This window comes from Nipponia nippon, unplaced genomic scaffold (genome assembly GCF_047370975.1).
Source record: "Nipponia nippon isolate SJK-2023a ecotype South Korea unplaced genomic scaffold, ASM4737097v1 scaffold_1, whole genome shotgun sequence".
NCBI classification, from domain to species: domain Eukaryota; kingdom Metazoa; phylum Chordata; class Aves; order Pelecaniformes; family Threskiornithidae; genus Nipponia; species Nipponia nippon.
The window spans coordinates 32,188,878-32,215,052 of record NW_028262290.1 but is presented as its reverse complement, the minus strand read 5'-3'; the positions used below and the strand labels follow the sequence as shown (position 1 = coordinate 32,215,052).

General features: G+C 40.2%; 1 protein-coding gene across 1 annotated transcript in view; it reads right to left on the bottom strand.

Moving 5' to 3' along the window:
- Positions 1 to 306: 306 nt before the first annotated feature.
- The window catches only part of MRPS28 (mitochondrial ribosomal protein S28), an 83,397-nt gene continuing 57,528 nt past the window's right edge, over positions 307 to 26,175 (bottom strand). The window contains exon 3 of the mRNA XM_087751031.1: positions 307 to 603. Coding sequence (XP_087607157.1) covers positions 450 to 603 — 154 coding nt within the window. The 3' untranslated portion in view covers positions 307 to 449. The remainder of the gene's footprint in view (positions 604 to 26,175) is intronic.

Below are 26,175 nucleotides of genomic sequence, written 5' to 3'. Positions count from 1 at the left end.
GATTAAAACCAGTATCTGCAGTAAACATTCTGCACTGCAACCTGGAAATCAGGAACCCTTGACGTTGTTCTGTATGAAACACCATACTGGAAGGAGCACCATGACAGCAAGCTTTGGACTTCTTCCATGGAAGTACAATGTCTTAGATCAACATCCCTTTGGGATGGAAAGACAAACTCTGGACCTCTTTATACAAGAATATCCAAACATTCAGCTAATATTACCTACAGAAGCTCAGTTAACCTTTCACATTCAAGTCTAAAGGCAGAGAGCTAGGAAGATGAGTGAATAAAAATGGACCAAAAATCAGGTACAATGCGCTTATTGTCTTTTATTGATCTCATTATTTACATAACCAAGTGGACAGAAACTTTTCCTTTATTTCCTGAGGAAACATTTCATTTGTAAAATTTGCTATAGAGCACAAAGTGCATTTATTTACATGAAATTTATTCCTTTTGCTTTGTTTGCTTGCTTTCCACAAGCCCTAAAAGCACGGCATCGGCTTCCAGCAACGTTGTATCAGTTGTTGCGCCCAAGAACCTAGACGTGAGTTCAAGATCCAGCAGTCTCAGGCGTACTCGGGTTCCTCTCTGATATTTTCTGTGAAGAAAAGGGGAGAGGAGGAAGAAGGGAAGTTTTGTTAAGCAATGGGTTTGCATCTCCTAAGGCTGCTCTCCTGTCTGCAGACTGAAGCAGCAGCCCCATAGAAAACAACGTGCTGCAATGGAAGTCCAGCACTGTTGCAATGCATCAGCACTAAAGCTGCTGGGACACACTCTGTAACACCACAGAGCCAGTCTCTGTTGGTACAATCCTGCCCATGGAAGAGCAGACACCACCAGACCCCGCTGAGGGAATGCAGGCTCTACAGAAAAGCAGTTTATTATATAGGAAACTGTTTGTGTCTTCCATCAAAATATTTTACTGTATCATCTGCTATCATGCACACAATTATCTGCAGGACAACATATCATTAAAGGGGAGGACAAGTTATCATTAGATCACTGGTGACATTGCTATTATCAAAAAAGGATAATGCCAGCTAACTATGGTTTATATTTCCAACTCTGTGCCTCAGGCAAGGGAACTTTCTTGTCTTATCCCCTCCTCCAAAGAGTGGGTATCATCTGCAAGTTTTTTATTACATATAATTAAAAAGAAACCCCACATCTATTGTAATGAAACATTCTGCCTACGGGGTTGGGTTTTATTGTTTTACGTTCTTTTTTTTCTTTCTTTTTCCTCTTAAGTCAGAAGATGCAAGTGTTCAATGTGTGTCAAAAACAGACCCTGTGTCAAGATGGCTGTGCCAAATTAGTGAAGATTTTTGAAATACTAGCATCTTTTATAATGCACCTGGAGAGCTACTGATCGAAGTCCAGCAATAAAACTGAGAATTACTCTTCTTTTGAAAGTTCAAGCCATACGTATTTTTTTTCCTAGTCAAAGCATAAAGAGCTGAAGATGCATCAAGCTTGACCACCTTGAGCAAGAGAAAGTTTGAAACATTCTCCAGTTACAGACTGGAGAAAACGTAACAGGGAAGTCTGGTTGCACGCATTTCCACCTTGCTCATTTTCACCTTCAGCTTGGACAGACAATCTTTACTGTCTGACAACTGTTTGCTAGCATGGAGCAAAACTGAACCAGGTTTCAACTTTCTTCGGCACATCAAACCAAGATCCTTTTGAAAAACTAAACATCTTGAGAAAAGATGCTGGACTTGCAATTATCTTCCCCCCCCCCCCCCATTTTCTGTCAATTCTATCTTACATTAATTTCCTGTGGCTCTTGGTTAATCCTGGGTAATATACTCGGTTATGTTACAAACTGCAAAGGAAGATCATTTGAGACCTCCACTCTGAACAAGTAGCTACATAGGGTACTTCAGCCAGCAAGGTTTCTGCCAACACTCATCCCAATGAATCCTGTGATGATCTGCATGAATCAACACAGTGGAAATACCACACATTTTCTTAAAAACATAAAACTGAAGTCCTTCATCTGTCCAAAACGTGAGTAACCACCGTTACAGTGAAGAGTACGGCACAGCTACCAAAGACAGAGAACAGCTTATGTTTGGTTGTTACCTGAATAGCTGGAAAGGATCAATTCTGCTCCTTTCTCTGTGAAATATTCGCATTTCAAAACAGAACAGTTTCACAACTGATTATAATTATTCATGAAAGCTAACACGCAACATTTCAGAGGAGTAAGACAAAGGCAAAACAAAATTAAAAGTCCATGCGTAAGACCTTAAAAATGTATGGTATCTTCTGGGATTTGTTAGGCTTATTTACAAGAGAAAGTTCCCGAAAGAAGGCAGGATGCTTTGAGATAAGAAGGGGAATGAAGAGGAAAGCTCCTCACTGAAGAACCTTAAATGAAGATAGCAGCTGACTCGTGATTTTAGCCACTTGGGTGTATGGGAGAAATCTCCAGAAAATTCTCTAGCATGAACCAAACCTTTACCTTACTGACAGCTGCTGGATAGATGGGTTGCTTTTGCATCCAACCATAGTTATCCTGATCCCTAATACTATCTTTGGCATAAATTATCAGACTTTTCTGCCTTTATCAATGAATGTGAAGAGTGGATGGGGCATGAAAAAAGACAAATTTTAAAAGAGCGAGAGAGAGAGAGAGAGAGATTAGGTTTTGCGAGAAGGCAAAATAAGAGGGAGAGAAGGACATCCGAGAGGGAGAAATGGTCTGTGGAAACAGAAAAGAGGGAGCAGACATCTTATAATGAGAAAAAAGGAGGCTTGGGAAGATACGAAAGAGGGGATAAATGGTAAAGCAGGTGAGAAAAAGGCACTGAAAACACTGCAGGCAAATAGTGTAGAAATGAAGGAAACTGTACACAGAGTAGAGCCACAGAAGAGGAAAAAAGTCACTGAAAAGTACAGACTGCATAAAACTATTATGCTTGAGTGACACTAAACTCAGACCTGTGACCTACAACATTCTGTGCTGCTTTTAAAAAGATGGACACATTTTTAACCAAATAAAACTTAATACAAAAACTAGTGGTTCTGTGTATTCCTCCTAGAGGAAAAGCAGCTCACCAATAACATAAAACAGGACGCTATTGTGAAAACTGGCTTCAGGGTCCAACACTTTTCCACAGAAGATTGAGCTGAACGAGGTTTAAATTGAATTAGAAGTCCTCTCTCTATTTGACAGCACAGAGTGGGAGAGAGATTGAGCTCCATCTTTGTAACTGAAATACAAAATATTACTTTCATCATGCAACAGTTCCTTTTGGGTTGGTTGCTAGACTACGGCAGTGTTTTGCAAGCGAACAGATGAAACTCATTTTTTCTAATCAAACTTTTAAAAGTGCTGTTTAGAACCAGGAAAGTCCATGAGGAAAATCTGTGAAGAAACTGTACTTCTCATGATTAATACATCTAATTTAATAATAAATTAATAATCTTAAGCATGACTCCCCCCATTTTAGCATTACGAAGATTTTGGTCATTGTACAGTCTGCAGAGAACTTTGCTCGAATTTCCAGACACGACTTTAGCATATATTTGTAATGCAAATTGTATTTTCATAAAACAAAAATCTTCAACGCTGCTTCAGTAACTCAAGCAGATTCCAGATACTTTAATCGTACGTAACTCAATTATTAAAGAAGGTTTTCCAGTCACAGCACATCTGCTTACAAAGAGATCCTGAAGAACTTCACCTTAAGGAGCTGACACAACTGCCAATTCGCATGAACATAAACATTTGGTTTTGTGACAGATGTTCCCTACAGCTAAAACACTTTAGAATAAACGAGAAGTGGAAGATGTAGAAAAAGTAGAAACATGAGCACAATGTGTAGTGGTGGTCTATCCACCACATTTAGAGCAAGAGGAAATGATAGGTTGCTCTACGCATAGTAAGTGTATTCTATCCACGAAGGTATTTATCCTTAAAACAGATGAAACTATCCTATAGTTAAAGCAGAAGCTTGAAGCAGGACCCAGAAACAAAGCAGGCATTTTATTATTTTCAGGAACGGTGTCCTAGGAGACACAGGACACCAGCGTAAAAGGAAAGAAACTATCTACTCTCTTTTGCAAAAGGACTTGCTTTATTTTTAAGTAACAATGCTGGTATTCAAGATCATCCTATCTCATGACCATCAGCAGGAACCATTAACCTTCGCCCAACCCCCAAGCACTGCGTTTGTCGAGGATGCACATGTTTTCCTCCTACCACTTCCCATTGCCAGGTAAGAGTATTAAATCCACTTTCAAGTAGACAAAGGTAGTTTAGTTGCATACATAGTTGAAGTTATAGAAATACTCTACAGAACTTTAAAAAATTATTTTGCAAGTAGAGTCAAAGCTATCTCCACTTCTATAGAGTTCATTTACAAGAGGTACCAGTTTTAACCCTTTAGGAACACCAGTTTTGCATGGAAGGACTCCGCCTAACACCCAGCTTCAGAGGTGGGAATCCACCGGCTGCTGTTGCTGAGCCGTGACCCCATCTCAGACCAGTGTCGGTAAAGCACCCACTGAAGCACCCACCAGAAACCTTTGCCTGAACTTCAGTCAAGGATCGATGGGCTCCAAAAAGCTTTCTCTAGTTTGAATGAGCGCTTGCAGGCTCCTCTCCATCTCTTCTGCAGTGGGCAAAGCACTGGGTACAGGTGCACCTTTCCTCAAACATCTGCTTCCAGAAGATGACTTTTAAGTTAAGTTGGAGGCAACCCAAATAATTGTTTCAGTGCTCTTTGTAATTTTGGGGCCGTCACGGAAAAGAATTTGAAAAGCAGCAAGATGAAAATCCTTTTTCTTAATTGAACCATAAGTTTGTGCAACCGTCCATCACCAATATAATACAGTATGTAAGAGCACAGAGAAAGCATACGGTACAGCCTTGCTAATGCTGCTTAAAGAAACTTTAAAAGCAAATAAAAAAATTAAAGCTTATGTCCTCTTATTACATTAAAAGTAGGGCCTTTTATCTTTGCATGCAAATACCAAACTACTGTGTCTTAACCTACATAAAGTAGGTCTTCTCTTTGCTGAACACATAAATAGCACAGCGTGCATTTCCAAGCTTAAGTAACTTGAAAGCTTCCTTCTGACTGACTGTATCCCTTTTATTGCAATTTGGTCCCTATCCTGATCCTTTCACTTTTGCACTGAAGCTTTAAATATCTCAAAATCTTAATGATAAATTAAAGGAAACAGCCAACAACCCCAAAACTCTTCAGTCAAGATTTTAAACTTGTAATTTTGAAAAAGTAAGTCATTTTACTATGTCCCCTTAAAATATATGAATAAACAAAAAATCCCAATATTTTTACATAACAAAATTGGAGGGGGAGGATATGGAATGATATATCTCAGCTCTTGCTAACTTTCAAGAATGCTGTGGGGTGAAATGTTCTTTTTTTAATTTAAAAGTCATTTCAGGTTACAGCAAAAGGTTTACAAAAGGAGTTAACTTGGAAAGCAATGAGCATGTAAAAACAAGGAGGCTATAACTAAAAATGTGGTTTTGATCCTAATTATACTGTTTGCTACCAAGAAAATGGGACAGTAGTTTTGCAGGTGTGCAATTTCACATGTAGAGGAAGCATCCTCATTACTACATGGCATTAAGAATTTTATTCAAACTCTAAAATTATAGGTGTAGACATTAAAGCATTTTGTTAAACTATCCAATATTTAAAACTGCATGTGATCACAAATTAGGAAGCAGTCCTTTTTCTATTAACTACTACTCAAGTTATTAGCTTAAAATTTAAAGCAACAAACCTTCTATTCTTGGAAACAGTGCTACAAAAATAACAACGCAATTACAGAAATGGTTGAGTCTCACCAGGTCTTGGCTAGTATTTCCCACTCATTTTAAAAATGCATTCACAGATACCCTCTATTGCATACTATAAAAATGCAGGACTGCTATTTTGAGACAAATGGAATATTTTAGCTTATATTCCCTCTATTTCGTTACTGGTTGTCAGTCTCCATTGCCTCCTTTTGAATGATAACCTCTGCAATGCAAAGCTGAATGAACTAGCTAGGGCTGGCTACGACCACCCTCGCCCACCGTTCATTCATCCGTGCCATCTGTCCCACCCCTTCTACACATGCGTTTCTGAATCGAGTAGGAAGGCAACTATTAAACCTGGTTTTTAATTCCTACACTGAAGCTGTCATTTAGAGAATTTGATTTGAATTTTTTACATTTTTTGTATCATTATTTCTTAACTTCCCCCAACACATTCTAGTGATGGTTTTCAAAAATGGCAATAAAAGGAATCCCTGGATTATCTCCCATACAAAATAGATTAATATAAAGCACTCCAAAGACAAGGTTAGAGTTGAGCCATGGTACTCTCAGAGAATGCCATGAGAAGTCTTGATGTCTTTCATTTTTGTACTGTGAGAATTTCAAAGTATGTTTTTCAGATCTATTATTCAAGAGGTTTTGTTTCAGTGCCTTAACAGAGTACAATACAGAACAGTTTACAAGATTCTTAATTGTTTCATTTTCTCTTTTTTTTTATTATGTGGAAGACATCACATTATCAACCTCAGAAAAAATACAACAACAAAAATGGTAATGAAATAAATTTGACCATCGCTTTTTCTCCAGATTTTTTGTTCACCGTTCTTACCACCATTCAAATCCACTCAAAATCACCCTGTAGCTCCTCATGAGTAATACTGAAACTACGATGCATCCCCAGAAGCAAGCCCACCTCTAACTGACCCCAGCCAGCAGCAAAGCAGTGCAGCTGGGGTGGGACGAAGCTGTGTGCGGAACAATTCATCTTGTTTCTCAAAAATGTTTTGAAGCATTCACAGATGCTGCCCGAGCCCACGTTGGTCTCAACTTTATCAGCAAAGGGAGGCCATATACCTGGCTTAAGGAGCTACCCTGGCACAGATGTATATGATTTTTGTATAGGTCACCCTCTGATGCCCTACAGGAAAGGAGCTCAGCAAGAGCACACCACTTCCCAGCAATTGCCAGTATACATAAAATTATTGTTCAGAAGAAATACAGATGAGATTAGCAGATTGTTGTCAAGTTGAAGGCAGCGTAGTTCTACGCAGCAATCTATATCTTGCTAAAGTGGCTTTTTCCAGCGAGGTACACATTGCACATCTAGCGATGGCGGGACAGTGATCCTGCTTCCAGCAGCTCAATACAGCAGTCATAACACACACACACACACCTCTCAGTATGAGCTCCTAGGCAATGCTGGGGCAAAAAGACCAAATCCTAGCTTTGTATGTACGAGCAAGATGGCAGAAGTGGCAGTAGATAGGTAGCGTGAACTCTGCAGAGAGCAGAACATGGGATGGTAAGAGAGATATTAGGAGAGTGTGTAGTATCCTGCTGCCTACCTTTCTTCAAAGGCTATTAAAGAGAGGACAAAGAATATGCATAAAACTGAATATCCATGTAAAGATCTTGATCTGTTAAGTTATTAAAAAGACTGAGCTGTCTGTACCTTTACAGAAAGAAAACAGGGGTATTAAAAGGTGCTTAAATCTGTCTGGGAAAAGCATGTAACGGCAGGAAAGTGAAGTCCAACAAATGCAAATGAGAATCACAATTTTGCCAATAATATTGATGAACCACTAGAAAAAAACTCCAAGCGCTGACACTTTTCAGCCATTGATGGCTTCAACTGAAGAGATGTCAAAACAGATGTGTTAGTTCAGTTCAGGATAACCCGCTGAAATGTCATGTCTCGTGATACAGTGAAGTCCTGAGAGACGACCTGAAGGTCTCTTTTGGCTTAAATTTTATTCATCCATTATTTATTATCACAGCACCCAGTCATTCAAATAAAGGATGGATGCTCAAAATAGGATTGTCAAAGCATCTCTGTTCTCTGCTATCAAACACTTCGCAAAAAATGCTCCATCAGAAAAATGCAATCTTTCTTCTCGTGACTCATCAACCCATTGCTGCTTCAGCTGTATTTGTTTCCTACTCAATTTGTTTTCCTCTTTCCATGAACTAAGCAGGCAAACATGCTCTCATTTCTTCTGAAAATTTACTGTTCGTGACACCTGCTTACTAATTTTTCAGAATATTTTTGCTCCTTGTGTCAAAGCCATCCTTTGATGGAAAAAGGCTACACTCTGCTAGATACAAGCAGAGATCTAGATACGCCGCTAGATAAAAGCAGATAAAAGACTCATATTCTTGGAAGCATTTAGCAGAATGCTGTAAGCCTGTGTGAAACCATCAGCTTAAGCAACAGTCATTGTCACCTTGTGTTTTCAACCAACAGTGCATAAGTAGAGCCTATGGCAAGCATCCTTAAAACCAACAGGTGCTTTATGAGGAAGTCCAAAGCCAAAACCCACTTTGCTCTGACCACTGCTAAAGCAGAAATTTGAAATGAATACCAGAAAGAGTCTGGGGATATTAGCTAGATCCTGATGTGAAAAACACCCTGAAGCACTTGAATATAGCCCTGGCCAACTGGAGCTTACAGAAGCAAGCACACACACAGTAACATCACTGCAAGCACTGACACTTGCAAGGTAACTACCAAACAGACTGGTAAGAGCAGCAGAATTTGGGAGCGACCCCATCATTAGGGGGTAAAATATTATCTCCGTTTATGCTTATGGAGCTGCCCAAAACTGTAACATATTGGTCAAGCCCTGGCATCTTCATTCTTGATCTTGTCACCCTTCCCTGTGTCTCCACTGTTGGCTATTGAGACGACTGACAGCCGAATGAAAGTGGCACAGACGCAGGTGAACGAAACATGGAAGTTTTCATTCCTATAGCTAAAAGAAGGTAAATGCAAAGCCTGACAAGAATTGTTTTATGATTGTCATGGAAAAGCGCCGAGCAAAGCACTGTGAAGACACAGTCAAGCTCTGCTATTACAATGACATCAATAATCAATGGCATCTGTTTCTACAACAGCAAAAAAAAATACAGCCAAAGGTGCCAAATATTTACACCTAATTCTGTTCCGCTCAGTATGGACATTCAGACCCTCAGTAGAACTTCTTAGTTGTGAGAAACTTCTAAAAAGTAACATGCTTGCCTTCAATTCAGACAAAAACTGAAGTACCCAATATTTACTAGAACAGACCAAAAAGATCTTGCTGTAATTTTTGTTACAGTCTCTGCAAGCATCAACTTGGCATTCACTAAAACTTTTCAGACAGGATCATTCCCTTTTTAGAGAAGGAACCCACAGAATAATCTATATTGTAAAATGTACTTCATATCACATCAAAGATGAATGCTATAACCTTTTCTCTATGGCATGGTGAGGTAAGCTTTGACAAATGAAATTTGCAATAGGTGGCTCCTGTCATCTAAGAACTTGTATCAGATATAGTTATGTCATCATACAGTAATTTATGCCAGTTGCTTTCTCAGTCTATAACGTAAAACATATCCTCTAACTTGAGAGGAAACATCACTCTAAAATAAAAGAAATCTGAGCCTTTAGTCCAAACGGTTATATTTTTTCTGCTGTTTAAACTACGTGATGAACTATTTTGATTAAAATATTGCTTTGTAACTTACACAACGCTAAAAAATAAAGATTATATACTTAAATATATAAAACATTTACCTAATTATACTACAAAACATTAAAAAAACCCATAGCCCTTCATGCTTATGGGCACCAGAAGCCAGGCAAACTGCTTAAAAGATGAAGAAAAAGGTAGCCAACTAAAAAAACAAAAAAAAGGCAAACAAACTCATGTGAAGCATGCTCTAGCTCATACTCTTCTGTCCATCTTTCCACAAGCAATCTCTATTGCAGTTCCTGTCCCTTCCCTTTCCCATGCTGGGACCTTGTCTCAGGCAGATACTTTTTGTGTACATAGTCCTAAACCTTCAGCTCTCAAAATTTCAAATGCAGTTTCCACAATACTGTTGTAGTGTTCCTCTTAACACACGTGGTCTCAATCTTACTCTCGTTCTACACTTACTCAGTTTCCCTAATTGGAACTTCTCTGATCTCTCGCTGCCTCCCTGGGATCTCTGACCAGGTGTTTCCAGTTTTCTTTTTCTACCCCAGGAAAAACTACTAGACATTTTTTCTTGTCCTCTCTTACTTACTGCCTCCTCACTGATCCTAGTCCCAGCCCATTTATCCAGCCAACCTCATTCTCCTTTCAGTTTCTTTCCCATCACAGATTTTTCTTTCACCAGTACCAACTATGTTCAGTTGTCTTCTTTTTCTTGCAGTGCTTCTCCGTTTACTCAGCCGATTCCAGTGCCCCTGCACCAGCCATCCTGGCAGGTCTCTTATAAGGGATTAAAAATAGTAGGTGTTGATAATCCAGACATGGTTATTATCAAAATTCAAATCAGACTGTCTCTCCCCCTTACTGTCTGGGTAATGACACTAGCTATGGGAACAATGACGATGCATTTAAAAACCTGCCCAGCCTTGGTGCGCAACCCTCAAGCTTTGTACAGCTTGCTTGGAGAAGCTGTCACACAGGAAAAACTTCAGCAAACCAGGATAATTCACATACTGTCAGCAGGTTTATGCAGACATGTCTTCTAACCCTGCTCTGATGCCCCCATCTGCGCTGATGGTAAGTACTGTCCATGTCCTTTCTTTGTCTTTAAACCCCATTGTAGCTATAAATTGGATTTATTCTTCTCTTGGGAGAGCTGGATGCAGAAGATGGGTGGGGAGGCTATAACGGCTATTCCAGTGGCAGTGAATGCTGGTAACGATGTTAATGTAAGGGCTGGCATATACAGATAGACAGAAAATGGAGTTGCTGAACAGCTGAAGCAGACACCTCAATTCTCAGTTGCACATGAATCCAATGGGGGAGACAGGAAAGGCGCTAAAGATGGGGGAAGGGTGGGCACTAATGGTCTGGGGTCTCAGAGAAAGAATGGGAGGGGGGAGTGGGGTCTGGAGGAGATGCAGGTTGAGGAATACAACTTCGGAGAGTGTTGGTGAGGTCTGTGGGTTGGTGAGAGTTGACGGGCTTGAGCGAAAAGGAGGAAGAACTGGATGGGGCTCTAAGACAAGAGGAGCTGGAGGTACCATGTGGTTCCCCTTTATCAATCAACTAAGGCTGAGGGAGGACTGCTCCTTCCCAAAGGACTGCTGAAAAGTACCAGTCTCTTCCCTGAACTTCCCTATTCCCATGTCTTTCCCCAATTCTCCTTTTGGCTGTTGGTGCCTACACAAAAGCACTGCCTGTAACATCTGCCTTCTGGCTTGCTCAGTCACTCTCACTGTTCACCTGTGGCCAAAGTCAAGTCACATTTACCTAACAGTTGGTCTAGAAGATGCAGCATATGCAGATTGCTCAGACAATTGCAAGACACTCAGTGAAGAAGTAATCAAAGATTTTAGCTAAAACTATCTGACAGTATCAACACTATGGTCTGACAAAGCTAAGAGGATAAAATGGGATCTTGCAGGCAAAAAGCACCACTGTAACAACAGATTATAAACCTAACTATTTCCAATCATCTTGAAGCAACACTGAGCGTGCAAATCTAGAATATATGCCTGTGTTTAAATACCAGAGAACATTACTCTACATTTTAAGGTATGTCAAGTAATGCTTTAAGTTTCAATTCCTTGTTAGCGTCCATTTAATCTGAATGTCCCAAGAACAATCTCAGCTACTTACATTATGAATGAACAATACGGACTAATACTGAACAGACTTTTTGATGAAAAAGAGGTCATGGTGCTCCTGTAAAAGGGACATTTTCAGATTTGGTCAGGAACATTTCTTTGTAAGCTAACACTTGCATTATTCATTCAAATGGCTTTCACAGTTAATGAAAGCCTATTCAGAGACAACATGAAAATCTTACTGGGGAGTGGCTCCTTAAAAATACAACTGCTTTGACGTTGTCAGTTTGATTTTCAAGAACTGGCAAGGAAGAGTGTGAAGGATGGGGAAGGCTCACTTCTCTGCAGAATGCCATGCACCTGTCTTTGAGAAAACCCAATATCTTATGTTTCCACTTTCTGCTAAAAATAACTAATATTAAGAGATCTTTACTGGAGTCTGGAGAGTGACAGTTTTGCAAAAGGTGTGTTTCAGATTTTAAAAAAATGTGTTTCACAAAACACATGAAACAGAAAGGAAAATGTATAAAGAACATCCATGAAGAACACAGTGGGTCTAGGCAAAGAGTTTACAGTGAGACAGCTCACCTAGCAAGCCACTCACCTGCTGCACACAATGACGTCAGGAGTGAGCTCAGACTGCTAAGGGCAGCTTTTAGAAATACTAAAGGGAGGGAAAAAGCATACAAAATAGCATGAAACAAGGTATTACCAGACACTATTAAGATATTAGAAAGGACAAAGGTTAACCTAATGCTATAATGCTTGAGGTTAAGGAAATACAGGCTATCAATGAACATAACTATCAAAAGGAACTTAGAAGGAACATCAGAAAATTTATTTTTGGAGACAATAAAGAAGAAATAAACAGTTGGATATATCAAAAGAGACACGTAGGCAAAAATGGCAGTTGCAGGTTGGAAGCAGACAAGGAGGGACCTCCAGCAAAAGCTAGGAAAGAAACCACGCTGCTGGGTACAGCAGCAGAATGTGTCCTGGGTTCCTGAAACCAAAGGCCGCAGAAGGGTAGGAAGGGGTTCCAAAGGGAATTCTGTTCAGGGGACACTGACACAGAAACAGGAGAATGCTTAGAGTTTTAAAAGGGGGAGTGAAAGAAGAGGGAAAAGCTTAGAGTAACTATAATCTAAGCAATCCAGTGAAATTGGAGAGACAAAGAAGAAACAGGCCTCAGGGATGAAAAAAGCTTATTTAAGAATAGTAAAAAGTAGGTGTATTAATGACAGCAGAACTGCATCCAGTACATAGAGTACACCTGGAAATGAACTAGCAACAATTGCCGTGGCATTGTACAAGGAGAAGAACCATCTTCCCCATCTACTTGTTTGGCTTATGCGTTCTTTTATAACCTCTTTATCACCTTCTGGTCAATAAAGAAACACTGATAAGTTCTCATTAAACACAATACACAAACATGGACTGAGAAAACATCTTTTTTTTTTCTAGATGTGGAAAGATGAAAGCTCCACAGAAAATTAAATCATTACATCTTTCTCCACAGCAAGGAAGCTAGAGATAGTTTAAAACATCTGGGGGAAAAAGGAAGGAATAGAGCTTCTGTCATTAGAGGAACAAACTGAGAAACAAAATAATTTATGGTTATTATACAGAGTCAGGTAACCTTCTCCTCTATAGTCTCACCTCCAAATTCTCCCTAGAAGCAATTTCTTCAAGGAATTTTTAATCTATAAGCTCTTTCTTGAGCCATTTTGAAATGGGGCCATATCTCATTTTCTCCATCTTAAACTGTGCAATCTTTCAACTGGATCTACCTAGGTAGACCTTTCACATCAAAACATATTTTTTATGGGGCTATAAAACAGCCAACCAAAAGAGTTAAAGTCATGCCAAAATCTGTGCGTATTTCAGGAATGGAGATAAAAAGTAACATGATGTGGACAAAAGGAACTTAATCTAGACCCCAGCTGACAGGTCTGTGTTTCTCTTGCTCGGTACCATCAACAAGAGAAGAGCTGGACTCAGAGCTTTAGGCTGGCAACGTCATCAGCTGTGCCCAAAGAAGCACCATGTTCTCTGGCAGGCTGTAGCACAAGAAACAATTTGAAAGGGCCGTATCCTTTTCTGTATGAAAGCTCAGGCAAACACTTAATGCTATTAGTTTCTAATTTTAAGCTGTTTTCTTGGAACCATTATCTAGAAAACCCACAACAGATGTCCTAAAAATGATTTAGAAGGTGGCATGTATCGATCAGATCTTCATATAATTAAAAAATGAAGAGCTGAAAGTATGACAGCTCCATCTTCACAGTCAGACCACTTTTGTTAGCTCACCAAATACGGCTGGTAGGACTTCTACTCAACGCAGCAGAACTGCTGCACACGCCTGGGACAAACCCTGTGACTGTCCAAACTATGCCAACCATACCTTGTACGACTGCTTGCCAAGGAGAGAGTGTTATTAGCCAGGCTTGGCTCAAACAATTCACTGCCCACAAAGCTACTTTAATGTACTGTCTCTACTGGGGAAAAAAACACAGTAATCCAACAATACATTACGATACTTTCCCATCACTGCAGCAATTCCCACCACAGGCAACACTTTGTCTCCAACAAAGCAGCCTCACATTCTGTGCCTGCAAAAAAACCTATCCATACTGTAGGGATGCCAAGAGGAACATCTGTGTGCTCAGAAGGACACAAAACTGGCTTTTTGTGTGCGTGTGTGTGTGTGCCTGGGTGAAAGAGATGGGGGTAGGGAGCTCACAGACAATAGCTTGTGTGACTGCCTGGTAAGGAAATGCTCTTTCATTCCCTTCCTCCTTCCTTTAATTTATTTTTTAATCTGAACAAGGGAGTCAAACAGCCCCAGCAGTTACCAACTACTTCTCCAAGCCCAGTGACAAGGGTTAAGTTTCTCCCACATTACTACTTTTAGCCTGGATTTATTTTTACCAGAAAGGATTTCTTTAGGTGTTAAACACATATATCTACTTTTCATCAAATAACCTGATGATTCTGGGTCTACTTGTCCCTCTAGCACAAATTATTATGACTGTAATGCAGATCTCATTCATGAAATGCTGAACTACAGATAGTAAAATGTCTCCTACAAGATGGATGCATTCGTGGGCTTTGATTATGAACAAAGCGAAGTTCAAAAAGGAGGAAGGAATCAGACAAAAAGGCACAAATACTGTTGCTGTTCTAAATGTTGGGTCAATCACTTGGAGAGCGGCATAAGAGAATGTGAACCAGGAACTTGCACTACCATGAAATTAAAGCTGTAAAGCAATGAAAACCAGCCCAATGGAAGCAAGTGACTATAGAAAGACCCTCTACAGACGGCAAAGACCATCGCTTGCCGATAAGCATTTATATTTATTTTGTTTTTAGAAGACCTACTTAATCAGCTATTTAAATAATCCAACAATTCTTTACTGATGGACTGAAAAATGCTGTTTTCTTCTCTGCTTTAGAAGGTACTTTCTGGTGGTGGGACTGTCCTGGGCCAGTGACATTTAAATATGTTCAAGTTCCTGGCTACATGCAAAAATCAGAAGAAACTGTAAGTTTTTTTCTGGAGCTATGCTTACACCATGTTCTCCTTTTCTTCCTGCCCATTCTCCAGCTGCTCCTTCCCAACCTGTGTCGTGCAATCTAATCATCTGCCAGAGACCATTAACTTGGACTGCTTCATGCCTCATCTTTTATGCCAGCAGTACCTCCAAAATTGGGAACAAGCGACCCAGGGAATCAATTAGCAGTGACTTATCTGTTTCCCCAAATATTTGTAACTCTCTAACCAAGGGTCTGAAATAACATCCCCTTCCCTTTGGGGAAAATGCAGCCAGGAGATATAAACCTGGAACAGAACTCAGCCTTTCAATCAGCCTCTCAAATGCTCACCTTGCTGGGAACGGGCTCGCGCAAAACAGGCAGGTTTTGACATACCTGTTGCACATCAGACAAAGAATATGACGTTTTCTGCTCACAGTATGCAGTGTTATCTTAGTGTGCCTTCTCTAAAGAGGAAATTGAGTTACAGGAGCTCCTACAACTCCTGTGCACAGGGAAAGGGAACAAAACAGCTCTGTCATCTGGGAGAGGTGTCCACGGCATCCTACTCCGGATTTGGAGACGCTGGTCCAGCACTTCCACTTTAGGAGGCTCAATGCAGAGAGGGCTGAACTCAGGCATGCAGAGCTCAGGTCTAGCAGGGCTCCCTAGGCGTGGAAGCAGTCCAAGCACCTTTACTGGGCAGATCTTTACTACCAAACCATGCAGATCTAAACTGTTCCTCTATGGTGCCAGATCTGGTACAGCTGCACCAGACTCCCAGTATCAGGAGCTCCAAGGGGGTACAGTGAAAGCAGCTTTTCAGAGAATCAGCTAAGGACAAGGAACATTTTTTAGATCTTGTTTAGCCCTGACCCTGCCAAATCAAGACTGATTACACATTTCTGCACTGGGCTCCAACTTCCAGAAGGTCTTGTTGACCCAAGTCTAATGCTACCTCAATGGGAAGAGTCAGCTCTAGTTCAGCATTGCACTTAAGCTAGTATCTCCCGTTGGAACTCAGGATGCGAAAGGCTACGACACAGCACTGCAAGAAACCAGCCCACATAGGAAGGGGCTCGAGGTGAGCGGGTGCCAGCATGGAACCACTTGGATGTCCTTCCTAGCGCATCCCATGATAGCCGTGAGATCCTGGCAAATGGAATAAACTGGATATCTCCACCCCAATCACCTTGGAAAAAGAGGTGACTGCAAAGAATGAAGTCCAAGCTAGGACTCATTTAGATAAAACACAACTAAATAGTTGAATAAAGTTAGAGCATTTGCTTGAGCTTAGTATTGTGTTAAACAAAAATGTTTCACCTGTTCTATGCATGAAGAAAAATGACCAGAAAATAAAAATAATTTCTTAATACAATATCTGTGCATGTACAGACAATATATTTTAATTCTCATTTTGCAGTTTTCAGTGAAACTAGTCGATGTAAGTGCTCATGAAAACAAGATTAAAATGGTTGAAATCAGTCAAATGTAAAAAAATCCTAAAATATTTGCAAACTAGTGCTTGCATTCTCTAAGAGTTCTGGTCCATGTCATTGACATGGATAAGCTTACTGATTTTTGTGGGACGACACATACAGCTGTGCAATATGCCTGCACAAGTGGCTGCTGAATTGGGGCTTTTTAAAAAAAAAAAAAAAAAAGCCAACCAAATAATGAAAAACAGATAGAACAAAATAAGGAGGCAACATCTCTCATTTGCTGGACTTTTTTCAGAGCAATAACTCTTCTTTATGAATGTAACATTCACATTTCTACTCTACTTTTCATATTTTCCTCCAAACTTGAGGCAGTTAAACTGAAACTTCCCATATAACTTCCCTCGCTACCCCCCTTCTCCTTATCAGCATTTATTTGATAAAAAAAAAAAGTCACCATAAGTTTCTCTAGCTGATGTCGTAGGATACAGGCATTCAGCGAGAACATTTGCTCCTAGCTAATGCTCGCACCAATTCTCAGAAGACCAAGCACCTTGGCCTGTATCCTGTGTTACTGGAGTGAAAATGGGAAGCTGTTAAGATGCTGTCTCATTTTCTCTCTGTTACCTTCCACTACTATACATTCTACACCCAACCCTTGATAATGTGCAAAAAATGTTCAAACCCTGTGTCACGGTCTCCTTAATTCATCACTGCAGTTCCTTTGTAGTGCCTCCAAGTCCTGATCTTCAAGCCCTACTGCCAAACTGCTCACTACTTCAGAAAAAAAGTCCACATCTCCTTTGTGTGCAGTAATTCTGCAAGGGTCTTCACTTGTTCAATCAGAATTTATTTGCACTGCGTCTCTGAAAGATTTCCCCCAAATCATCTGCAAAATCACAGTAACAGACTTCAAGCCCCCTCTCCTTTTTTCTTTTATCTGCAAAATTTTCTACTGAACATTTATGTTTATATTCTTAAAAACACTGAAAAGATATTTCAAGACTCCAAAGATTTCAAACACTTATAAAATGCACTATGCCTTTTTATAAACACAGGAAAACATTCTATAGCAAACTGTAATTGGATGTTTGGTATGTTCACCTTTAGTTTCTGACAAGTAAGAACGAGTTTTGTATTTTAATAGGTTTTGAAGCTGTTCAGGAATGGTAAACGAAATACATCCCGCCAGTGAATTACTGCAGACTTAGAGCGGTGGCACACATGAACGGAACAGAGTGGGTTTGGAAATATTTGCAAAGAAGCCCCGCACATCCACCCATCACCCTTCCATTCACTTCTCCAGGTCACGCACCCTTTTGTTTTCCATTTTTAACTTTTTACTCTCTTTTTCCCAAACTGCCTTGAAAACCTTGACTGCTTAACTCACCACCCTCAGACTCCTGGGAAGTGTGCTGTAGAGAGCTGTGGTAGAGGCTGTGCATGCACTGGCTTTGCTGCGGTGAATTATCTCAACAGAGGTGAAGGAGAAGGTTGCACTCATTTGCAGTTCTTATTTTTGTTCGGCCCTGCATGTAGCAGGGATGTTGCAGTCTACGAGGCTGGGACTGCCTGGTCATACTCACCCAGCACAAAGCTGAGCTGCTGAAAGGGCAGTCTGAGCCTTCTTCCTTCACCCCCACCTGACCACTCCTGGTGCTGTCCTTGTGACAGGGCAAGCTCTCTGGCTGCCAACCTGATCAGGAACTGGATCCATTTGAAGACTAATAAAAGAAAAAAAAAAAGGGCAGTTTTCTTCTGCATCAGCTCCCTGACCCAGCTTTAAATGCAGCTGCCCAAGGGAGATGGCCAGTGCAAGTGGCTGAAGATAATGCCAACGTGGACCCTGCCTGCTTCTGCTCACAGCAGAAGACAAGGCCATAAAAAAGATTTGGGACCCCTCCATCCCTCTGTCCGCTGCTAACTGAGATCAAGAGGAACTAGTTAGATGGAGCATAGGATAAAAGACAACAGGCTTTGCCAGTGTATCATATTGGAGGGATTTCATTAAAGCAAATGAAACCCAATGGAAAATTCACAGTTTATAAGCCTGGAATAAAATGGGCACCTGAAATGTTAGAAACTAGTCTTGTAGTAAAAGCAGTCCTTGGTTTAAATGCCAACTTTGTACTAAAGATTCAGTAATACAAATAAAACAAAGAACGGTTTTGTCCCAATCGATGTTCAAATAAGCTTGGTCATTGAAAAGGGACCTGCTTATCACTTCCATCTATCTCAGAAGTCAGAGTTTGTGGTTATATTTGTTAGCAAAAGTAAGAGAGATCTCAAGACTGCTTCTGTACCTTTCACTTGCTAGTCTTTTCTTTCTCTTTATCGTTTGAGAATTTCAGCTCCTGCTATTGCTTACCTTCTGGTGGAGTATGGTAAGACGCAATTAATCACGATAACAAAATCCTATTCTCGTTCGTAAGTAAAACTAATTGTTGTACAGTGTTTCTTTTCCATCACCTTAGAAGGTGCCTTGCAGCTTTCCCACAGTATCAAGTTCCCGATCCATGCACACACACACAGAGCGCCTAGGTGACGACTCATTCCCGCTTAACCTACCTTCTCAAACAAACTTCTCCAAACAATGTATTATCTGCATTTTAAATGGGGGGTGAAATTCTACCACTCTTTCTATAAAAAGGACAGGGAGGTTTATTGTACTCCACAAAAGATTTAAGGAAAGTATTGACAGTCCAAGCAATCCGAAATACTCTTGGGGTGGAAAGAATCGTTCTGAAAGTTTTCTCACGCAGGAAAAAGGAAAAAACTACACATAAATGATTTTGCCTATTAATGTGTCAATTCCATTAAAATATTTTATGAACTCTGAAAGAATTTACTTACGCATTTTAAAAGATTATGCCTGCAGTAAAACACTTTTGAAGCCGATGGTGTTAGTTAAAACAATAATGACTATACAAGGCAAAACCAGGCATTCAGTCACCCAGGTCAAATTCAGTTTCTCTTAGACTTGGGAATAAACTCAGTTTACGTGCGTGATAAAACACCCACAGAGCCCAGAGCGTGGCTGAGCACCAGGAGGCAGGTACAGGTTTACGTTGTTACAGGACTGATCTTCAGTACCTGCTCAGCCGTTTATCACCTGCAGAAGTTTAACCTGCAACCAGCGTACGTCCTTACACGGACAGACGTACATTCAGCACTGTTACACCATCGTACCGCAATGCTTAGGGCCTGAAACCTTAAATTTAACTCCAGTAAGGCTGCCAGCACCTCACCTATATAGCAACTTCTTTAAGCACATTGGAGTTGCACCCTTTCAGATGCCACCTTCACCACATCTCATACTGTCCCAAGCTAAGTGAACTATGAGAAGAAACTTAGAAGAAAGCGTGCTGGTTGAGGTGAAGTTATTCAACCCCAGTACCGATGGATGCACACAACTAACACACAAAGAAAATTATTTCAGTTAACATATACTCAAGTTACAATTTAGCAAAGCCTGCTAGTAAATTGTTTTAGAGATAAGGTCATATGATTGACCACCTCAGCTTCTTCCAACAATTATTGAGCAAATGGAAAGAAATGAGAGCTAAGAAAATGCACAAAACGAAATTGAGGTGGCAGAATCAATTCTGGGTAATAGCTGTATCAGTGCGTCAGCCAAATGCTTCCCATCTCACTCCTAATTATTTCATGGTCATTTACAAAAGAAGTTGAGCAGGTTACTTTGAGATTGTGTCTGTAAGTATTCCTCATCCCCCTGGGTCACTGACAAGGGAACATAAAATCTTGGAAAAAATACAGTATTTTACATGCAGCATGCCGAAATATTTATTTCAGAAATTTTGAAATGTTTACTGGCACCTACTGTATTGGGAAGCTGGATTTTCTACTGTACTTGCCTTAAAGTGTCTCAAAAGCAAGTCTTCTTTAATGATCAGCTGCTTTTTAAATGCTTGACCAAAATCAGAAAAAATAAAGGTGGAAGGAGACTTCCAGTCTTACCCTTTACGCTAAAGGAGGTTACCCTTGACAAATATTTATCTAACTTGTTTTTAAGAAACGTCTATGAAGGAAAGGGTTTTTTAAACAACCCCTAGGTAAGCCCTCTGAGAGTTTCACCATCCTAACAGTTGAACTTGTTTACCTAATATCTAAGCTAATTGTGTAAGCTAATTGTCTAAACCAAGCCAACTTTTTTTTGTTCTTCCTCCAGCAAAGATCAACAGATACGACAGAATCATTTTCTACTCTGGAAATAGGTTTCAAATACATGCACACATTATTTTCATATTGAAATGATTAAAAAAGAAATTACGAAATACAAGACTTCCTTTACTACTTCGTTAATTCTGGTATTTATGACATGAAGGAAAGCTATAAGAAAGTTAAGGTGGCAAAAACAAGCTTTCAAAAGCTAAAGATGAAAATGAAGTTTCTCCAACATTCTCAATTCAGTCCCTTAGGTATACATTCAAGTTTTATTCAACATCACTGGTTTTACTGCTATAGGAAACATACCACAGAGCAGAAAAAAGAGCCTAACTTTTCTAAATTCCAGTTCAGTTTTCAGTTTTCTCTTCTTCCTCCGAGAAGATCAGCACTACTACTAGCTGTTACTCTTGGCGCTAGCAGAAATCACCCCGTGCAAACTATTATCCAACGCAAAAAATTATACTTGATTCTCTAATCATAAGACTGATGACCGGCACAGTGATTAAGGGACTGTGAAATGTAAATCATTCTTTTTTTGTCCAGGAGAAATAAAACAAGAAGTCGTTTAGAAATCACTGTTTCTTCCTGACTACTATCCATCCTCCCTCACTGGGCTGTAGGACATGAGTTTCTGCTGTCAGAGCTCAACTTGTCTTTGGTCTGGGAGAAGAGCCAGTAGACACTAAGGGGCACTGAAAATAACAGAGTTGTCTGGAGATGACCATTGCTTGGAGAAGCTGATGCATTCAAAGATCCTCACCACAAGTACCTATCAAATCTCTATGCGTGTCCAAACACCTCCTATCTTAGCTCAGTCTACGTGGACTATTCAGCAAGTAGCACGAGGCACCTCCCCGATGAAGGCTATCCCTGTCAAATTTCAAGTTTTTGCCCAGAAGCAGGGCAGGATAACAACTCCATAAAAACAAGCCACAGCAACATACTTCCAGAAATGCTTGAAACATTTCTGCAATACAGAAAGTAAAATAAACGAACAGCAGAATCAAGGAAAAATGACGACGGATAATTTAATTGCAAGCATTCAAAATCCAACAGATTTCAGTATGGTAAGTAACAGGAGATATAAAACACAGCGTACAAGGCAAGCTCGCTTAGGTAGCACCACAATCAGTTTTGCCTACTTAGTATAAACAGATATATTCATTCAACAATTGCTTGCTAATAATGAACTGAACTGAAGAGTTGCTTTGCTATGGGAACAACCGCCCCACATCAAAAGAACCTCATTTGTACATCAAAGGAGAAATTACGCTCAATAATAATGTTTCTTTGAATTGTCACCTAAAAATAGTATAGGACAAACTTAACTTTTGGTCTTAAGACTTTTGAAGGGAGAAGAGATTTTCATTATAGCAAAAAAAAAAAAAAAAAGAAAACACTTTCACTCTGCATACTGCAAATATCATAGGAAAGAACAGAAACTAATTTTAACTATGCGGTGTGAGGAGGTGGGTGTGAAAAAGAGGAAGACTATTTTTACACGTACTCCAAAACCTCTCAGCAACATCAAAGGAAAGCACACTACGTTCTTCCAAGAGGTGTTTGTTTACGCTCCAAGAGCAGCTTATGGTGCGCAGGACTCCCAGTTGCACGGAGGAACGTGCTCCCGTCAATACCGAGATCCTCTCATGCTTTCTTATTTACTCCTCAAACACCTCCTTTATTCCACTAGCCCTATATGAAAGCTTGCTAGAGACTCAAGAGGTGCACAGTACTGCGCCACTGAAGCCTGCTTTGCCCACTCACAACAGAATATTAAATATTGCCTTGCTTGCTCTCTCTCTGCCGCTTTCCTCTTTCAAGAAACACTTTGGTGCTCTCTGCAGAATTTTGCTCCTTCATTCAACACCATCCACAAAGTCTGAAGTAGCTTAGTGGTGGGCTTTATGTCATTTACTGATGATGGCATGGCTTTATGTCACACACAGCACTTTCAGGCTTTTCACTAATCCCCATTCTTCTTTTCTTCTAAGCCTTATGTTACTTGAGAATTTGACAGGAGGAAGTTTCATATGGACAAGGCCTTCCAAAACCAAGCTGCCACTGGCTGTTGATGACCAGATGAAATACAGCAGTGTAGAGCTTTCATCTGTCAAAGGCTGCACAAACCGTAATGCAAGCTCTCATTCTTTTTCTCTAAATAAGGGCAGAAGTAAAAGCTCAAGGTTCAAACTCATTTGAGTCTTTAAACCCCACAGAAGTACTCTGAACAAACGGCCAAGTGCCACAAGCAAGGATGGCCATCCACTACTTTCCATTGTGTATGAAAATCACAAAAAAAGTTCCAACTTTTGTGAACAGATCCTAACACGGATTGTACAATTAAAAGAGATAGTTAACAAGATTTTAAATTCAGTACAAAACATCAATTCAATTGGTTAAAACTAAGCAATAAAAACATTTCTGCTTAAAAAAAAATCAAGTCACACTGTGACTTTGTCACCAGTCTAAACCCATAAAATGGAGAAGAAAAAAATGGTAGGTAACTTCAATGTACTCAATTACTTCCATTAATTGTTTACACTTCCTAATGAAATCAAACAGTTTCGCAGCCCTAAGCAATATAGCTTAGAGATGAAAAAGCAGGCCATACCCTCCTTGTTTTGAAGTCTCTCCACTCTTATGAGCTGTTCCTAGTAGGAAACACCCTTCCTCCAGCTGTAAGGACAGTCGAGCAGCTGCCTCAATAACCAATGCCAACTCCACATATTAATACATAAAAGCAGCTGCCTGCCTGCCTATGCAGCTGAAGGAAAAGTGCTGGAGGCACAGGCCAGTATCTAATACTGGCAGTGATTGCAAAGGCAGCTGCTCGGTTCATACAGCTGCAGGAAGAGTGCTAGGTATCAAAGTCAGAGGAGAAATGGAAGATGGAATGGCTCAAGCTGTGTAATCATAATTCCCAGAATTTATAATAGATACTTGCATCCTTAATCTCTGATCCTTAGCTGCCCATTTGTGAACTGGGATAAATATGGGATAAATACGCCTCTCTGCTCATAGGATCCTGAAAAATTAAATTCATTTGTGACTGTGAAGCATATTAATATAATGATATCATACCAATGCCAAGAAGAAACAGGGAATTCTATCTTCTTTGTGAACTATTCAAAGCATGGCATAGCTGTTCATTACATAAATACCATTCATTCTATGCATTAAATAATATTAAAGACTTAGAAAAATTCAAGATGAAAATTAAGCATGGATAGGCAACTTAAGCACTCTTCAACTTCTGAGTGCTAGCCAGATTTTGTAAACAGCTATAGGGATCTTACCTCTTTGGTTGCTTTTCAAGCGCATGTTTGTGCACGAGAAAGGAGTGCACGTATACACAACACATACATACTAAAGAAACATGCCCTGGTTTCCCCGCTCTGACTCAGCAGGCATATGTAGCAGTCTATACTTCACTGCATAACATAAATACTGTACGCAGCTTATACCGCTTTTGGAAAAAGCAATCTCCATCGGTATTCTGCAGCTGACGACAAACACTGAACCACCTATGTTCTCAAACTGGTACAGAAATTGCATGTAATTACTAGCACAAGGGGCTTTCAGATCCCCTTCCTTGTTGAAAGGGCAACTACAGGGCTAGCAGAACTGACCAGACTCTTCGAGTTGGAAGCAGGGAAGAAGTGGGAAAAAGAGCAAAGAACTGGAAAATAGATGGAAGTGTCTCAGAAACACTGGATCTACAAGGGTGGGACCAAACACAGGACAAGAATCAGAAGTGGAGGGAAATCTAGGGGCAGAAGAAGGGATGAGGAGCTTTGCATAGCACAGGTTCTTCCTCTGGTGCCAGCTCTTAACTTCGGGTCTCATTTCCTGAGTGAGACCAAGGGGATGCTCCTGGGTTAGAAAGCTCTGATTCAGGCGCAGAGAATCTCCAGTGCCTCTGTGGGAACCAGCACAGGGCTGGCACAGCTGGTAGGTTTCCATGCAGTCAGGTACCTCTGATTCAGGCCCACAGCGTACTCCGCCGTACCAACAGCACGTCTCCCCCTGTTCTCCAGAACATCCCAGACTTTATTTAGCTTAAGCTGAGATGCCCCACCTTCCTGTCATTCTGGCTTAATTTCTGAACAAATGTCTGGGGAAAGAAAAATCAACCTCAACCATTTGAAAATTGCCACCTCTACTCTCAACTAGTCATATACAATTACTGGCTATGCAATGGTATAAATACAATTTAACAGCTACTATGGCTGCTGGCAGAGTACAGTAACAGCCAATACTTGTATACTGACTTACGAGAAACTGCGCCTTTCCAAAGTTCCCATAAGAAAGAAATACCTGATACACAATGGAAACCGTCTACCTTGAAATCATCAGAAATACTCTATATCCTCTTGGATTATTCCACACAGCACTATTAAGAAAAAATAAATCGATCAAAAAATTTTTTAGATAAAGAAGTCTAATGTTTTTATTCAAACGCATTATTAAAGAAGACAAGCAGAAGAAAAATAAAAAGAAAATGAAATCTCACCGTATTACTAACTACCCCTCCTCATCTTCTCTAGGCTTTTGGTAAAGTTTAAAGATCAAATACTGGATATGGTATACTAAAATGATCAAAGCCACTTTACAGATACTTTGTGTCCCAGCCTTGGTCATCTGTAAAACATTCACCCTCAATTTTACTGTAAAGTCACTATGAGCGAGTGAGCTCTGTAGGCTGCTGCTACAGCAACCCATGGCTGCTTGATGACCCATCACCTAAGCTGCTTTGGCTCCTCTTGTTCATCTGCTGACAGGAGTCTCTTCAGGTCAAGTCCCACGAGGTGATGGGTTTCTCCCCAGTGCTGACAGCACAGTGTAATACCTCAGAGACGGGCTATCGCTGAAAGATGCCATATTTCATAGGAAACACTAATATTCGCTTGCCTCCATCGTGCTCAAGAATACTGTTACTGCAAATAAACTGGCACTAACATAAAGGTTAACGGCTGTATACAAGACGTTAGCGAGCAGATAACCAGCACATGGCATAACGAAAGAAGCTCACGTGGGCTTCTTTGGTTTCAATATCCTCCATCCATCTTTTGTCTTCCCCTAAAGTGACGATATAACTATATATATTGTATAAAATGTACATTGAAATGACTGGTACCATTACGTATGCCTGCGATGCACTGTTTTAATACCAAATAAATTTTAACATTGGTATCAAATTGAGTGAACTTATGAGGACAGCTCTTCATTCCACTGCTGGCTGTGTTTTTATGTTTCAGAAGTGAAGCACACAGCAAACAAACCACTCACACTTCTCATTACAGGCCCAATTATACATAGAACTCTGGTTGATAATGAGTGCTTCCTACTCAATTCCCCGTCATTCACACAACACTTCTAATGAAAGGGAATATATCAGTGTGTGACATGCTGCATTTTTATCGATACCCT